This window comes from Schistocerca nitens, chromosome 1, assembly GCF_023898315.1.
Source record: "Schistocerca nitens isolate TAMUIC-IGC-003100 chromosome 1, iqSchNite1.1, whole genome shotgun sequence".
In the NCBI taxonomy this organism is placed as follows: domain Eukaryota; kingdom Metazoa; phylum Arthropoda; class Insecta; order Orthoptera; family Acrididae; genus Schistocerca; species Schistocerca nitens.
This window is the reverse complement of record NC_064614.1, coordinates 889,628,041-889,647,348: the sequence shown is the minus strand read 5'-3', so window position 1 is coordinate 889,647,348 and position 19,308 is coordinate 889,628,041. Positions and strand designations below refer to the sequence as shown.

The 19,308-nt window shown below is 40.2% G+C and overlaps 1 protein-coding gene across 1 annotated transcript in view; it reads left to right on the top strand.

Moving 5' to 3' along the window:
• The window catches only part of LOC126191637 (alpha-aminoadipic semialdehyde dehydrogenase-like), an 81,934-nt gene that overhangs the window by 35,698 nt on the left and 26,928 nt on the right, over positions 1-19,308 (top strand). Inside the window, exons 3-5 of the mRNA XM_049932540.1 lie at positions 322-539; positions 8,561-8,776; positions 17,485-17,664. Of these exons, the coding sequence (XP_049788497.1) occupies positions 322-539; positions 8,561-8,776; positions 17,485-17,664 (614 nt within the window). The remainder of the gene's footprint in view (positions 1-321; positions 540-8,560; positions 8,777-17,484; positions 17,665-19,308) is intronic.

Sequence of the window (19,308 nt, the reverse complement as noted above, 5' to 3'; positions counted from 1 at the left end):
ATCATGTGATGTATCTGACCCCAGGAATGTGTCAATAGAGTTTCCCCTTCCTAGGACAATGAATTCACGGTGTTCTTATTTCTATTTCCAGGAGTGTAGTTTCTCACCTTAGTGTTCACTAATATTGATTTTGAGCTGAGCATTCCCTGAAGGAATACCTGCATTTCACTCCCACAAAAATGCGTCTGTAACAATTTTAAAAGATGTCGTTTTATGACAGCTGTGCTCAAAGAAAATTTACTGATCTTGAGCACTGTTAATGGGTTGTGCATATCAGAGCAGTCAATAAAATCAGACTTGTTTCCTACTTTAAATTTCTAGGGAAGATACTGCCAGAAGGAATTGGTGAAGTTCAAGAATACATAGATATATGTGATTATGCTGTTGGCCTGTCCCGTATGTTTGCTGGGAAACTCTTTCCCTCTGAACGTGAGGGACATCTTCTGATTGAAAAGTGGAATCCATTGGGAGTTATTGGAGTAATCAGTGCATTCAACTTCCCTATTGCAGTGTATGGCTGGAACAGTGCTATTGCCATGGTAAGTTACAATTTCAAGTGTCTTGTCTCTGAGTTTTCGGGAATTAAAATGCACATAAAATAGTAAGAATGTGTAATTGTATTATATGACAAAATGATTATAATGTACCATCTATGTCATAATTTACAGTTTACATATTTTCCTAAGCATGTATCAGTTTTACAAGGTTGCAGAAAATATAAATTGCAATTTTCAAGTGAGCAAAGCTTAAAAGTGATGTTATCATGCATAAATGAAAAATACAAAATTACATCTATAGATCTGCCTTGAACAGAGGATCAAAATGACTTAACATGAACTAGGCCATACATATTTTATTGCTACATGGCTTATAGATTGGTTAGGCTACTAATCAGTTTGAATCAGAGAAAGGACTAGCAAGCATGCAATGACAATTATCTTATTCTGCAGGTACTTTAATTTAATATGCAGAAAAGAAATATTGTCGGCAGAAAACTTTTTTTTATTCCAATCTGGAAGAATACCATAGATCTCTCATGACACTTGAGGTGACATCCTTTGAGTCTGAACTTAAATAAAATAAAATAAAAGAGAGAGAGAGAGAGATGTATCTGAAGCAGAGGCTTGTTGGGTAAAAGAGGAAATGCCTGTCAAGGATTGCTTAGCAAGGGAGACTTGCAGAGACTTTTCTTATATATTTTTTAAAGAACAGATCTATTTGAGACTGAGGTCAGTTATATGAAAAAAGGAATATCTGCCAAGGATTGGCTAGAACATTTTTATCTTCCATCATAAAATTCTGTAACATAGACCCTTGCTTGCTGAGACGATAATCCTAGTCCTTCTCTATGATAAATCTCTAAAGCTTCATCTAGGTATATACTCTCCTAACCATTGTCAAGTGCATAGCAGATGTTACTTACTACTATATCATTGATCAGGGCTTTGTCCCATTGAGAGCGGGAAGAATGACTGTTTAATTGACTGTGTGTGCTGTAGTTAGTCTAATCTTGTCTTTGCATTCCCTGTGTAACCAATATGTAGCGGGATTGTACTATATTCCTAGAATATCAGTTGGTTCTGGTCGTTGAAACATTTCATGTAGGCTCTCGCAGGACAGTTGGTGTCTATCTTCAGGTATATACCACTTTCGGTTTTTCAGTATCTCCATGATCCTCTGTAATGGATCAAAGAAAACTGTGATCTACAAACTTGCAGCATGCTGCAGGTGAAAATCAGTTTTGCAACTTGTCTTATAATTGAAATAAATGGTTGTAGCTTCATCATAAGTTGCATTGAGAAATATCTATTTTTTATTTATTGATGGTGACTAGTTTTGAATACCTGTGGTCACTTTCAAACCATCCTAAAGAAGAGATTACAGGTGACTTGACAATCTTATACAAACAGGGCATATATTCGTATTACTACAGTACGTTAATATATGTGTAAGGTATATAAATCTGTCATGGTTCTGTTTTACAAGTTGTCTTACTAGTCACATACCGTGATTTAAGTGTGACAAATGCAGGTGATAGCCCATGCACAGAAACTGCTCCTGCAGTAATCAAAGCATTATACAGCCGACCTAACACCAGCAAATTACACCACATATGATGGACATTAGAGAGCAGGTGTCCAGAGACGCCAGTGGTTACCAGGTAAAATTCTAGAGGCCACTGGCAGTGGCACATGTCAAAGATAAAATGTTTACTGACTAAACAACACATTCTCTTTCTTTTTATTAACTTAATATATATTTAAAAATCCTACAATCCCAAAAATTCTTTCTTCTAAGACCACTCATTGTCTCCAGTGTGTTGAATTGCACCAAACTGCTATGTGTTACATCATTACATGACGTCACCTCCAGAAGACACTGCAGTTGCATGAGCTATGCTCATGCGCATAATATGTCCAGTCGCTAAAAAATTACATGTGTCTGTACTACAACTCAAAATCAAAAAGTGTGGCAGCCCCACTCCAAAAATAAATTAATTAACCTGCCAATTTACAAGAAGGCTGCCCATTAAGCAGATCATCACCATGATAATTCATTGGTTCATATTCAGTCTTCTAACATAGAAGAAAAGTGTCATATTGATTACAATAACCTGAAGCCACAATGTGCAGCATTATGCTCAAAGATAAAAGAATAACTGCAAGTGACCATGCTCTAATGAGCAAAAATTTCATTTTTCCATGTTACATCAATATTGCTACTAGCACAACAACACAATTAATATTGAAGTGATACGACATTTACAACAAATTTACATGGTTCTACATACTGCACTCCAATGAGCAAAAATTATGTTTCTTTTTTACAAATTGACTCCATTGCACAACTAGCACAACAGCACATCCAATATTGAAACTTAAAACACCACCAATTGGTGAACAGCACATGGTAATGAATGCATTTTTAAAAATTTTTTAAGGTACATCATAAAAATAATAAATCCTTTCATTTTACAGGTTAAATTTGTTATACAACTCAACTTATGATCAGTGCAAACTGGTGCAAAAGCACATCACCATATTAAAACATAAATAAATTATGATAAAACTGTCAATTGGCAAAAACCAGATAGATAAGCAAAAATTACATTACTTAACAACATTTGAAATACATCATAAAATAACAAATCCTTTCTTATTGCAGATTAAACTTCTTCTTATCTAATCTCCTCTATGGATGCCATGTGTTAGCACACATAAATTGCATTACACTGTTTGCATACAGAAAAGACACGTAGAGGCCAACCTAAGCTGCTATGTATATGGCATAAATGATGACCCTCATTCACACTGCAATATCAGAAAAGCCATGACTATATATTAGTTGCAAGTGGCTAGTATACACCAAAGTATTCATGCGTTGCACCAGCCAATGATGCTTCATGTAATTGCACTACAGTGCCATAGACTACACTAAGCAGTCATACTTCTGTACTTTGCACTTAAAAAATAGTACCTAATGAAACAAAAGTTACCATGTATAATATACTATTACCAAGAATTCCTCATTCAACCACAAATTTCATTTGGGCATTTACCTGACTGCCTTGGTTCATGGATTTCAGCATTTCACACAAAAACAAGACTAGCTGGGTGTTGCATGACTAATGTTTAGCTTATCTATGATTGGTGGCATGGAGAATGTCATTCTATTTAAAATACTCTATTAGAATATGTTGTAAGATTCTACAACAGATGGACATATGGATCTCAAAGGCACTGGACAATAGTTTTTTGGATCACCTTTCCTACCCTTCTTGTAAATTGGTGTGACCTTCACTTTCTTCCAATGAAGCAGAAGCAGATCTCAGCCACAAGTTTGCCTTCTGTGTCTCCCACCTAAATTTATGTTTTCATACACTGACTTCATTATACCAACCCCCCCCCCCTCAGAAAGACACACTCTCTCTCTCTCTCTCTCTCTCTCTCTCTCTCTTTCTACATCCACATCTGCACTTTGCGAACCACTGTGAAAAGCATGCCAGAGGATGCGTCACACTGTACCTCTTTGATTGGGACTTTTTCCCATTAGGGAGTGATAAGTAGGGCATTGTAGTATTTTCCTAGAGTCATCATTTATAACCAGTTCTTGATACTTTATATAATACACTTTCCTGGGGGAATTTCCATCTATTTTCAAGAGACTGCCAGTTCAGTTCTTTCAACACTCTCCTGCAGATCAAACTAAACCTGTGACCATTGTGCTGCCCTTCTCTGTATATGTCCAATATATCCCTGGCAGTCCTAGTTGGTATTGATCCCACACACTTGAGCAATATTTTAGGATGGGTCACACGAGTGATTTGTAAGCAATCTCCTTAGTAGACTGATTGCATTTCTCTAGTATTCTACCAATAAGCCACAACTCAGCCTATGTGATCATTCCACTTTACGGCCCTACTGTTACACCCAAGTACTTGTATGAGTTTACAGATTCCAACTGTGACTCATTAATATTATTTCCACAGGAAATATTTTTTTTCTTTTTGTGAAGTGCATAATTTTTGCATTTTTAACATTTAAAACAAGCTGCAAATCATTGCACCACTTTGATATCTTATCAAGATCTGACTGAATATTCGTACTGATGTGTTCAGACTGTATTTCACTGCAGATAACTGCATCATCTACAAAAAGTCTGAGGTTACTTTTAATATTGTCTGCAAGATCATTAATATACAACTTCAATAGCAAGGGATCTAACACACTCCTGTGGGGTACACCCGAAGTTATTTCTAGATCTGTCAATGACTACCCATCTAAAATAACGTGCTGCATCCTCCCTGCCAAGAAATCCTCAATCCAGTTACAAGTTTCATCTGATACCCTTTATAACCATACTTTTGGAAATTGAGAAATACTGCATCTACCTGACTGCCTTGGTCAATGGCTTTCAGAATGCCATGTAAGAAAAGTGCAAGTTGGGGTTCACATGATCTATCTTTTTGAAATCCATGCTGGTTCGCATTGAGGAGGTCATTCTGTTTGAGATACCTCATTATGTTTGAGCTCAGAGTATGTTCTAAGATTTTACAACAAATGGATGTCAAGAATTTTGTATGGTGATTTTGTGGCTCACTTTTCTTATCCTTCTTGTAGACGAGTGTGACCTGTTCTTTTTTCCAACTAGTGGGTACAGTTTTTTGTTAACGGGATCTATGACAGATTATAGTTAACAGAGGGACTAACTCAGCTGTAAATAGAGTATAGAATCTGATAGGGATTCATCAGGCCCTGGGGCTTTGTTCAGTTTTGACTATTTCAGCTGTTTCTGAACGCTACTGACGCTAGTATCTATTTCATTTATCTTTTCAGTTAAGTTGGGGCAATATTCCTGGATTTTCCTTTGTAAAGGAACATTTGAAAATACAGTTAAGCATTTCTGATTATGCTTTCCTACTCTTAACTTCAGTTCCAGTCTCATCCATGAATGACTGGAGACTAACTTCGGTGCCACTAAAAGCTTTTACATATGACCAGAATTTCTTTGCGTTGTTGTGAACGATCATTTGGCAGTATTTTGCAATGGTACTCACTGAAGACTTCATGCATTGCTCTATTGACTGCCAAATTGTCTCATTCTGCATCTCTCTATCTATAGCCCTATGATTTGTTTTATACATATTATACAATAGTCTCTGTTTCTTTAGAAGTTTCTTTACAGTCACTGCATACCATGGTGGATCTCTCCCATTTTGCACTGTTCTTTTGGGTACATATCTGTCCAGCGCGTAGTCATTTATTCTTTTAAACTTGAGGTATACTAATATCCTGAGAAAAAAGTTCCAACTTTCTCATTGAGGTATGAGACTGTTGTTTCTCTAGCTATTTTGCTGAACATACAGCCTCTGACAATAAAGTTCAGTGAATGAAGTCAGAACAGTTGATTGGGCAACACTGGCAACTCACAACGCTGCACCTGCATAGCGGCCAATGTTGACAACCTGCCCCTGGTATAGTTCAGTTGAGCATTGTTTGTGTTCTGTGTTAGACCTGTTGGATGAAGTGCTTGTTAGTGCATTGGTTCTGAACTGAGAACAGGACAGTGAATGAGAAAATGATCAATTTAAAGTTTTGAAATTACCTGGCAGATTAAAACTGTGTGCTGGACTGTGACTCGAAGTCGGGACCTTTGCCCGCGAAAGGCAAAGGTCCCGAGTTCGAGTCTCGGTCCGGCACACAGTTTTAATCTGCCAGGAAGTTTCATATCAGCGCACACTCTGCTGCAGAGTGAAAATCTCATTCTGGAATTTAAAGTTTTGTTTTAAGCTTGGAAAGACACCAAAAGAAATGCATGCTATGCTGGTATTTGTTTATGGGGATCAATTACTGTCCTTGAAGTGTGTGTAGAAATGGTTTGCCCATTTTTGAGGATACCGGGAAAGTGTTTCTGACAATCCCCATAGCGGACAACTGGCGACCACCATCAGTGACAAAAACATTGAGAAAGCGAGGACATTAATCATGAACAACTGTCGATTAACTGTGCTTGTTATAGCGGATGAACTGCAGATGAACCATGAATCCATATGACAAATCTTTACCCAGGAGTTAGGGAAGAGGACTGATGACCAGAAGCAGGCATGTTTAGAGGCTTCACAGCATTTTGTCACATGGTCTCTGAGAATGAATCCTGGTGTCTCCAGTACAACCCTGGAATGAAACAGCAAATGCATGGAATGGCGTTCTCCAACATCATCTCATTGGAAAAAGGTCAGAGCCGAAAAATAACGCATCAAGACAATGCACATCACCTTTTTCAGTAGTCAAGGCATTATCCACAAGGAATTTCTACCTGATGGAATGACGCTGAATGCTGCATGGTACATTGAAATTTTGACCCATTTCATGCAACATCTACACAGGGTACAACCCAAATATGCACAGGGTTCCTGAGTTTTTGTTCATGACAACGCTCGCCCACACACAGCCAACATTGTCAAACAGTTCCTGGCAAAAAAGGGGATGATGCAACTTGAACATCCACTATACTCGCCGGATCTCAATCCTCTAGACTTCTTCCAATTCCCTCAACTCGAATTTGCTTTGAAAGGGAAGAGATTTGACGATATTCCTGACATCCAACAAAACGTGACAAAGTGTTTGAACAATACAACGTTTGAACACCATCCCAAAGGAAGACTTTGTGCAAACTTTCCAAGACATGTTTGCAGAGCTCAGTGGTGCATGGTTATGGTTATGGTTCATCTACATTAATGTTACAGGACTATTTACCAAACTTTATTGTCAGAGGTTGCATATATCTTTCTGTTTGTTTCAGTTGCCTTTGTATTTTGGTATCCATTGCTACTATAACTGCCTCATGGTCACCGATACTATTTTTGATGTGGACTTTCCCAAAGAGGTCAGGTCTTTCTGTTGCCATTAGATCTAATATATTTACATCATGGGTGGGTTTCTGAACTGTCTATTCGAGGCAGTTCCTGGTAGTTTTCAGAGAAGGTATTTAGTAGAATTTCACAGGATGTCTTGTCACACCCACGACAAACAAAACTATAATCATCCCAGTTGATTGTTAGGTGATTTAAAGTCTCTTCCAATACTTACAGGATCATTAGGAAATTTAAGTAAAAATGAAACGAGGTTTTCTCTTAAGTTTTTGGTTACATCAGGAGGAGAATCTGGTGGTTGATAGAAGGACCCTGTTATAATATTTTGCTCACCCTTGATACTCATTCTTGCCAGCTATCTCACATGCAGCTTCAACTTTTATCTTAGTGGGTTCAAGTGTCTTGTCTAACTGCAACAAATATGCCACCTCCGTTTCCCATTTCTCTACTAAACAGGTACACACTTCAAATTTCCCCAACAGTCTCACCACTGTCGGTTTCCTACTGCAACCACTGCCACATTTTTTTTCCTTTTTTCTCTTTCTGTCATACAGTATTTTGTAACAACATTGACAATTGTGACTGCTTTTCGTTTTTGATGGTTTTTTATTCTTTTTCTTGCCTCTCACTTCCATTTTTTCCCTTCTATGTTTATTTTCATATTTTCTCACGTAACAGCTATTTTTTGCAGCCTATCGTCAACTGCAAATGCTGATTTCTAGCCTGGTGATGAACAACTTTTGCATTATTTTAATATTTTTAGTGTTATTGTTGTTTGCAGGTCTCTCACAAAGTTACCATTTCTTCCACCGTCTTTTTAATTTAATGTGTTTGTTTTTATGATGGAATTGTGTGACTTGGCCAACTAATATTTAGTGACCTGACATTAATTAATCTAGAAAAAGCATCTGAATCCTTAGCATTGGAATGTAAATGTTAGTCTTATTGCAGCATTAATGCTAAGCAGTTTCATTTGAGTTCTGCTTCTCCAATGATGACATTTTTATTGCATATTTTTATTGCACGTAACTTGGCACATAAATCAACTTCCAATATCTTTTTGTTCAGTTGAGTGTTTTCTTTGTCATAGTATCAGTTTAATTGATTAAAACTTGCAGCTGGCCCATAAATAAACATCAGTTTTCAAATACTGGAACAAATTTTATTTATATCCATAAAATGTTTCAGGTTTGTGGAAATGCTTTACTTTGGAAAGGGGCTCCAACTACACCTCTTGTGTCTGTTGCTACCACAAAGATCTTAGCATCAGTATTAGAAAGAAATAATCTACCTGGTGCCATTTGTTCTTTGTGCTCTGGTGGAAGTGATATTGGAGAAGCTATTGCAAGAGATACTAGACTGCCACTGGTGTCATTTACAGGCAGCACACATGTGGGTCATAAGGTAAGAGCATATCATTCTAAGTGTGGCAGTAAGAAATTTATTTTATGTTAATAAGAAAAATTTATAAACATTGTAGAGGACTTATTCAACAAGGAATACAATAGATTTAGATTTTTTGTTCACTAATTTTTTTCTGAAAGTTCACAGTGGACTTGAAGTTGACACAGGTATTGTGAGATCCATGTAGTTTATGGACCATACAATGGGAGATGACCAAGGACCTGGTGGAATACTGTTCAGTACACCCATTAAGTTTGCTCTGTATGGACTCCAAGACGGCATAAGGTATAGGATGAACACCTGCTCACTGTGGAATAGCATCAGCACAAAGAGTTCTCTAAACCTCATGGCAAAAGGGAGCATAAATCATTAGAAATGTTGCTGCTTTCTTGAGAGGGAACAACTTCTGATATTACATGAACAGTGTCTTTAATCATGGAATGTTTTGTTTGTTTTGTCTTAGGGTGCAAAAACAACTGGGGTCATATGCACCCAAGTCAAAACCGCAGAACACAAAGACAGAGGGGCGTTAAAAAACGATGACATGTCAATCCCAATCGACATATGAGAAGACGGCTAAAAACAGGGTCATGGGGAAAGGGCTTTAAAATACACCATAGAGATGGAAGTACAGAAATAAAAATTAATTGACCGTCACCATATTGCTACAACGGATAAAAAGTAAAATGCAGTTGACAGCCTACGCATTGTTCACTAAAATGGCCAATAACTCAGATGGCAAACCCAAGCAGGAATGTAAACGATTAAAAAAAAAAGGGGCATTCCATCAGGAAATAGCGGACAGTTAAAACTTGGGTGCAGTGTGCCAAAGTGGTTGGAGAGTGGCACTTAACGAATGGCGTTGGCTAAAATGGCAGTGCCTAGATAAAATGACCTCCTCCTGGCGGGAAGACTGAAAGGAGGTCGCCCAAGACTCTGGGAGAGGCGTAATCCCATGAAGGGTGGACCAACGGCGATGACAAAGGGGCACCTACTCCTGACAGATGGCAACCAAGAGATCATTGGAGGGAATATAGGAACTAGTGGGCTGAGGTACAAGGACTGCAGCCTTGGCAACAGCATCAGCAGCCTCGTTTCCTGGCAGGCCAACATGACCAGGAACCCACATAAACATCACAGTGGCTCCACCAAGAGTGAACAAGTAACAGTTTTCATGGACCTATTGCACTAAGGGATGGGCGATGTGCAGCAAACATAGACTTTGAAGGGCGCTGAGAGAGTCTCAGCAAAGGACACAGTTGACAAGATGGTGTCACTGGATGTACACCGTGGCCTGATACATGGTGAAGACCTTGGCTGTAAATACTGAGCAGTGTGCCAGAAGCCAAACCGGAAAAATCAGGTGCCAATGATGAAAGCACACCTGACATCACAGTTAGCCATCAGGGTACACAAATGTACTATCGCAATGTTCCATGTGAAGGTCATGAAACTGAAAGCAATAGAGTGAGGCTGGAGTGGTGTTCTTAGAAAGCGAACGAAGGCCAAGGTTAACATGGGCCACTGCATGAAGCCAGAGTGGTAAAGGATTCACACCCACCAGAAAAGATGCAGGTAGTGAGAAGTTAAGCCACCGGAGCAAGTGCCAAAAGTAGACTCCAGGATGTAACAAATAAGAGGGACACGCCCCACACTGGTGATCAAAGGAGTCATCGAAGAAGGAGGTACAGAATGGGTGGCCACATGGTGGACAAATGGCATGCATACCTGCTGAGGAGAAAGTCACAGCAGTAGGACAGTGGTAGTTCAGCAGCTTCGGCATACAGACTCTCAACCGGGCTATTGTAAACGCGCCAGGGGCCAACTGGATGCCACAATGGTGGATAGTGATGAAATGGCATAAGATGCATAAACAAAGCACCCATAGTCTACCTTAGAACAGACAAGAGCCCAGTACAAACGGAGGAGGGTGGTGTGATCTGTACTGCAGAACACTGAGGACATGTTGGACATTGAGGGACCGCGTACAGCGGACTGTCAGGTAAAACACATGGGAGGACCAAGAAAGTTTCCCATTGACCATGAGCCCCAGGGATTTTGTAGTTTCAGTGGAAGAGCAACAGACCCAAGATGTAAAGATGGTCGGAGAAACCAATTGCACTATCCCAAATTCATACAAATGGTTTTGTCAGTGGAAGAATGAAAGCCATTGTCGATGCTCCATGAGTGAAGATGATCGAGACATCACTAAGACACCGCTCAATGAGACAGAGCAATGGAGAACTGCAACAGATGGCAAAATCATTAATGAAAAGGGAGCCGGAGATGCCCGGCAGAAGAAACATTATTATAGGGTTAATGGAGATAGCAAAGAGGATGACACTCAGAGCAGAACTCTGAGGCACACGATTTTCCTGGATAAAGGTGTCTGACAAGGCAGATGCCACACACACCTTGAAAACTCAATCTTTTAAAAATTCCTCAAGGAAATGGGGCAAGTGGCCACAGAAGTCCCACGTGTAGGGAGTACGAAGGATACCAGTTCCCCAGCGGGTGTCGTAGGCCTCCTCCAAATCGAAAAACATGGCCACAGTCTGGGATTTCCACAGAAAAACATTCATGACATGGGTGGACATAGTGATGAGTTGGTCACCTGCAGAACGGTGTGCTCAAAATCCACACTGATCAATGATTAGTAAATTGCAAGACTCGAGCCACCATATCAGCCGAGCATGAATCATAGGTTCCATCTCCTGACAAACACAGCTGGTGAGAGAGATAGGGCGGTAGCTAGAAGGAAGGTGTTTGTCCTTACCGGGCTTAGGTATGGGTATGACGGTGGCTTCATGCCAGTGTCCGGAAAATGTGCCCTCTGCCCAGATGCGGTTGTACGCATTAAGCAGAAAGTGATTGCACACAAGAGAAAGGTGCTGCAACATCTGAATGTGGACTGTGTCTGACCCTGAGGTGCAGGATCAGGATGAACTGAGAGCATGGTCAAACTTCCTCATAGTAAAGGCGACATTGTAGCACTCACAATTCTGAGAAGAGAAGGGTATTGCCTGAGCCTTCTCCACTTGTTTCCAATGGAAGAAGGCAGGGTAATAGTGGGAAGAGCTCAAAATTTCCGTGAAATGGCGGCCCAAGGTGTTGGAGATAGCAATAGGGTCCGGTATGACATCGTCTGCTAGTGTCAGGCCAGAAATTGGAGAATGGATCTTGGTCCGAGAGAGCTGTCGGAGTTTGGCCCACTCAACAGAGGAAGGGGCGGAACTGTTAAAAGAACTAGTGAGTGAAATCCAGCCAGCTTTTTTGCTATCCCGAAGAACATAATGACGCTATGCTCGCATTTGTTTGTAGCAAATGCAGTTTGCCATTGTAGAATAACAGTTAAGAATATGGCGAGCATGTCTCAGTGTTCAAATTGTGTCACAGCATGCCTCAACCTACCAATGGACTGGGACATAGTATGGTAAAGAGGAAGTGCGAGGAACGGAACGTTCTGCAGTGGCAAGGATAACATTTGTAAAAAAATGGCTCTGAGCACTATGGGACTCAACATCTGTGGTCGTAAGTCCCCTAGAACTTAGAACTACTTAAACCTAACTAACCTAAGGACAGCACACACATCCATGCCCGAGGCAGGATTCGAACCTGCGACCGTAGCAGTCACGCGGTTCCTGACTGAGCACCTAGAGCTGCTAGACTACCGCGGCCGGCTAACATTTGTAAGATATTCCACTTACTCATCACAACTGGGGAAATTTTGTTCTTTGAAGGTTGCGAGGGAAGAGTAAAGCTGGATGTCGACAAGACGTTCTAGTGTGGTTGAAACGATGACACTGGTAGCAATGCATTGGGTTCAGAATGTACGGTCGGACTGTGATAATTTCATAGTCTGCTTTGATCTTGGATGGAAGCACCACTCTATGAAAGGTGAGAAATAGATATGTGTGGGCACTAAGGAGGAATCTATCTTTTTCAGCACCCAATGTATGGCAATGACTCCCTGATCAGGGAGGATTGGATTGGATTTCAGTCTCAGTCAGACCGTTGAGCAGCCTAGTGTAAATAACACCACAGGAAGAATTCAAAGTTCTATGGGCCTCAACAGGAACAAGATAGCTGTGGAGAAGTGAGGTGACAAGCAGTTGTGCTTGAGAAGCAGAAGTAGTCTCCAAAAGCAAAGTGCTATTCCATAAATTAGAGCAGGATTTCACAGGGACGGCAATTGCAACAACACCTTTCTGAATAATAAACAGTTTTATCATTGTGAAGGACTGACTGTCTTCAGTACGTGAATCCACGAGGAACCGTGATGCAGCTGGAAGGATCTTCGAATTGTTAGCCTCATTCCATTTATTTTTTGTAGATGTTGATTGTGAAGATGATTGGCTCATTGCAAAAAATCCCCCATGATTGCCAGCATCTCCAATGGTGCTCTCATTCCAATGGGGACCCCCTTCATAAGGGGGTGCACTCACCTTAGGTGATTGTTCACACCTCAGGTCACACCTCCCAAACACCTTAGAGAGGGACCAATCGGCAGTTTGGAAAGGTAGCAGCTCAGGCAATTACCCCTCGCTGGCCCTGGCCTGTACCAGGAGGTAAGTGCAAACCCTAACTATCGACCCGGGGATGGGAATTTCATGTTACCCAGTCACCTGTTACACATCAGACACAGGGGCTAGCCTTCAGAAGCAAAGAGGGTGGAAGAAGAAAAAGAGGAACCTCAAACACCATAGCAGAGGAAGGATAGGAGAAGAGAAACAAAGAAAGGAAAAGGGAATGATAAACAGTGGCGAGACTGTTCTCATGTCGCGACAGACAATGCGGAACATTCCCAATAATACCCCAGACATGATCCCCAAGGGAGGGGAAAAAGAATAGTAAGAGAATAGAAATGCAATACGGAAGGGAAAAGATGCTGCAAAGGTTGGGGCCCCGTAATAGCCAAGCATAAACCCGCCAAAGAGTGGCGAGCCTCCTGGGGGAATCGAGAAATGGAATGCATTAAAACAGGCCATGCCAAATATGCTTGGGACATCCTTACGAGTTACTAGTACACTCTACAACCAGCAGGTAACTGATCTGTATGTGCCTAAAACTGTAATTGGTACTTCGTCATTCCTAAGCAGAGGCATGATCCATGACAGGAGAGGGCAGGACTTAATTGTCTATACATCTCTATGGAGAAAAATGTTGCTGTAGTGTCAGCATCCAATTCAAATGGTACCTGATGGTTGCCAGTGTGAACATGTACCAATAGGTACTTGTCTTGGCATCTTTCCTCCCTCATGTAGATGGTGCCAACCTCTATTGGTGGTGAGGGCTTTGCAGTCTGTCTTCTGGTGCTCTGTAAATGACAGAATTGTCCCCAACCTGATGTAAACTTACTGGATGGCCAGGGCAGTTGTTGGTTGATACTATGAAGGTGATGTGTGTCAGATACAACATCATATTTCAAATGGTTAGGAATTCTTCACAACTAGGATCTGGTAACTTAATGATGCTGATACGGACTTGATGATCAGGTGTATTTGAATCAATATTTCTTATATGAGGCTACTTGCATATGGTTTAGCATTACCATCTGCTGTGGCATTGAATTCACAGCATTAACTTAGCACAATGATACAATATGCATTTGGTAGTCAAAGTATTTTGACAGTCTCTCCATGAGTTCATCCAGAGTGAAGGTAAAAAGGTTCCTGGGAGGGACCTTCGGTATCATTTGACATGCTTCTGGTCCAAGCAAGGAAGTAGTCTTGGTGACAAGTGGCATCAGTAATATGTCCCATCGTGAGATGATGGCATAGGTATGCCATCTATGAACTACTTTGTAACACTCACTATTGAACACAGAGGGTGCAACCAGTGTGACTGTGCTGGAGGAGTGGAACCACCTTGGAGTGAGACAACATTTGCTCATTATGTTGCTTCTGTTGCTGTTCCATTTTCTGCTGCTAATGTAAATCACACTGCAATTGTTGCTGGTGCTGCTGTTGTAATCTCAGCTTCTCCTGTTGCTCTTATTGTTTTTCACACAGTTCCAGTTATTTTTGCTGTTTTTGATGAGATTAACAAATGCTATATCCATCTTTGACACATTGTCTTGTTCTTATCAGCTATCTAGATATAGATACTGTCCTCCAAGTGTAATGTTTATGGTCACTGTTACTGTGGCAGTCTTGCACACATGAGAGTAATGCCTCATCACTATTCGCTGTATTCTGAAGTAATAAATAAAGACTTATTCAGTTACTGTCTTCACTGGTCACTGAACATTAATACAATTTAAATTTCTGGATCCCCATGTATGACAAAAAAAATTGTGCTCCACAAGAATGTAAATGAACTAGAAGGGACTGGCACCCGAAGTCCCAGAAAGTCAGCATCTTTCACAGGAATTAATATGTGGCTCCTGATAATGTGAGCGAGTCGTTAGACCACAAAAGCAAAATATCCAGAGGATATGTTTCTGTTGTCAAGCATTGCTGACGAAGTCACATTCACACAGCAATGCAGCAGGTCAAGAGGACAAATTCAGCAGAGTCCAACAGACTAGAATGATGCCATACTCAGAATCCAGTGACAGTGGCAATGGCAGCGAGCAGATGTTGGCTTGGTGCAGCTGACAGTGATCTGCTTAAGGCAGCTGTCTAAAGAGGATTGGCTTTCACGTCATCTATGGCCAGTTGTACTGTCATATTGGTAGTTCCTCAGGCAGCCAAACAGTGTGCCCGGAGGTCACATGGCTTAGTTACGTGTTTACTGTGAAGCTGCCAAACCTACAATGTCCATGGTCTCTGCCACTGATACAGCTTACAAAGACCTTCACAGACAGGCACTGTCCCCCAAACTTGGCCCTGGTTTCTGTGACATACCCCCAATACTCTGAGCACCTAAGGAACCAGCTGCAAAGGAGTGCTGCCCACATCACCCATTATCATCCAGGATTGTCAACCTCTTCACTCGTATCCACTACTTTCTCAAAATGACAATATTGTGGAAAGAATAGCTTGCCACTTACCATATAGTCGAGATGGTGAGCTGCAGACAGGCACAACAAAAAGACTACTAAACACATTAGCTATCAGCTAGAAGGCCTTCTTCTCAAACAGACAACATATACAATCTCCTCGTCCATCCCTACACAACCCCTGCTCCCAACCCTTTGTCTCATGGCTCATATCCCTGTAATAGCACTAGTTACAAGACCTGTCCCAAACATGCTACCATCACCACCTACTCTAGTCCAGTTGCAAGCAACATCTATCCCATCAAAGACAGGGCTACCTGTCACACTGTCATATGATCTACAAGCTAAGCTGCAACCACTGTACTTCGTTCTATGTGGGCATGACAACCAACAACCTGTCTGTCTTCATGAATGGCCACCGACAAATTGTGGCCAAGAAATGGCTGGACCATCCTGTTGCTAATGTAGGAACCTAGAATACTGCCCAACATACTGTTCTTCATTTTAATGATTGCTACACAACCTGTGCCATCTGGATCTCTCCTCCCAACACCAGATTTTCTGGATTGTTCTGGTCGGAACTCTTGCTGCAATGTATTCTATGTTTCTGTAACCCTCCTGGCCTCAACCTTCATTAGTCACTGTCCTTCACCCATCTATCCCATTCCCCGTTTGCATTCCAGCACTAACCTGCACTCTATTCCAACTACGCACCCACAGTCTTTTTACTTCTCTCTTTTTCTCATTTCAGATACCAGCTTTGCTGTAACTTCTGCATAGAATTTTATATGGGCATGATCACCAACTAGCTGACTAAATGAATGAATGGCCGCTGAAAAACTGTGGCCAAGGGCAAAGTTGACCAACCAATGGCAAAACACACTAATGAGCACAAAATGCTTGATTTCAATGGCTTCTTCACAACTTGTGCCATCTCAGTCCTTCCCCACACCACCAGATTCCCCAAATTATGTAGATGGAAATTGTGTTCACAACACATTGTTTGATCCCATCACTCCTCTGGCCTCAGTCTCTGCTAGCCACATGCCCCACACCCACCTCCACCTCCACAACCCAGACTTCACTCATCCTGAACTTTCACCTTTCTCTCCATAGGCTCCCTTTTTCTCTATTCTATCTCTCCATCCCAAATCACATCATTATGCCATGTGCACAGTTTCCTCAGCCTGAGGTCAGAATGAGCTTACTGGTGCCACATTCTTATCCTGTGTGCCCACTGCTTCTCTCTTCAGTTTATCACCCACTCTTCCCCAATTCTTCCTCTTGCTCCCTATCTCCGTTTTTGTTTTGCTCACTCCATCTGATGAAACTCATACTCCCGTCGAGCTACAATACTGGTACTACAGGTTCAGCTAGGATGCTGAAGAAATAGGAGCAGTAGGAGGAAAGAAAGTAAGGTGCAAAAATCTATAGTCATTGATTTTAATAATATTTCATCCATCTTATACAAAATCAGGTTTGTTCCATGACTCACTTTAATCTTTTGTTGAAGATTTCCAACCCTTTGGTATCATAGAAGCACTGCCAGGGAAGTCAGTAGATCTACAAAAGAACACACAGAAGATTAAAGTTTAACACTGCACCCAGAACCATTCATTAATTGCTTTGTGTGTAGAACAGTGGTCACAGGGAGACATTGGGGATAATTTTACCTATTGTAATTTATGTACCTGTGTCACTTTTTTATATGAATAATATTTGTTATCTTACTAAAAAACTAATTATTGGTTGATTTGATTTTTAGGTTGCATTGCAGGTGCAAGAAAGGTTTGGTAAACATCTGCTAGAACTTGGAGGAAACAATGCTATTATTGTAGATGCAGATGCTGATCTGGAAATGGTTGTCCGTTCTGTGGTATTTGCATGTGTAGGCACTGCTGGACAGCGCTGTACCTCCACTAGGAGACTGATTCTCCATGAGAAGGTAAATATATTTATCATATTTATGATATTATAAAAAACTTCACTTATTAATATGTCTAATACAAAATTCTACTCATCTATAGGATAGTATATAATGTATACCTGCCAGTGGCAACTGATCAGTAAACAATCACTCACAAAAAGTGAAAGACTCGTAGCATTTCAGATTCTTTCACCTTACTAAAAGACAGGAAAGTTAATAACCATGGATTATAGAGGTACAGTAAGACAGGATATAATGGAAATTAACAATGAATTACCAAGCATGTATGAGATGTCTCCTATATGCAGTAATTTTGTTGTTAATTTCCATCTTGTCTCATTCTGCTTTGTTCCTGTTGATGTGTGGTCATGAAAGAAATTTCTATCTAATCTTCATAATATGCTCATTTTTCCCACATGCTTCCATCATAAATTCAAGATGAGCGACCTGATTCTGCTTTGTCCCTTTTTAACTCCTAAAATGAGTTTCTTCCACCTCACTTTCAAAGTAAAGAAATCAAAAGTTTAAAAATGCTGTGTGCCTTTCACTTTCCATATGTATGATTTAGGGTGAGGGAAGGGCTATGTCACTTTATTTATCTGTAACATATCAGTGAAAGTTATTGAATTGACATTTCTTGGTTCTATTTACTTACCTCAAAGCAGTCTGATGAGATGTATTTCAAGTGATGATGAAATGAATTACAAAAGAAAATTATAATATTCCCTCTATGAAAAATAAAAAAAAAAATGTTTTGAACATGATCCATGAGTCAGAATAATCAACACATTATCAAAACACAGTAAATATGTTCATTTTTTCACATGGTAAAACACATATAGCTGTGAATGCATATAATTTTTAATCCAATCTTTTGGAACTAATAGTTCCTCCATCAGAAGGAAGAGGAGGATAGGTTTGGGAAGGTTAAAAAGGAAGAATAGCTCACTTGGACACAAGATGAGACATCTTTGTCTCCCCTCATTCTTACAACAGGCACATCCCTCTTAATATGGAATTTGAGTGATTTGCCCTTTCCTTTTTAATCTTTCCAAATCTACCTCTCTCTTCTTGCTGAAGAAGGAACTGTTAGTTGCAAAAGCTAGGATAGTATATGCACTTTTAAATGTGTGTATCAGGGCCAGCCATTCTATCTCATAATTTTATAGTTTTCTTGAATAAATGTTTCCTTTTCATATAATACTCCAGAAAAATATCTTCCATAAATACTTCTTAACATTTAATGTATATTAGAGTTTAAAAAAATTCCTCTTTTTCAGAAATACTTACCATGCTCTAGCCATTCTATATTTTATATCCTCTCTATTTCAGTCATCGTCAGTTATATTACTGTCAAAATTGCAAAATTTATGTATCACTTTTAGGGTCTCACATCCTAACCTAATTTCCTCATCATTGCCTAATTTCATTCAATTCCATTCCATTACCTTTGTTTTACTTTTGTGATGTTCATCTTGTAACCTTTTTCAAGGCATGATTCATTTTATTCAACTGTCATTCGAAGTTCTTTTGTTGCCTCTGACAGAATCGCAATGCCATCAGTAAAAATCAAAGTTTTTATTTCTTCTCCCTGAGCTATTCATTTTCCAAATTTGTCCTTTGTTTTGTTTATTGCTTTCTCAGTGCACATATTCACTAACA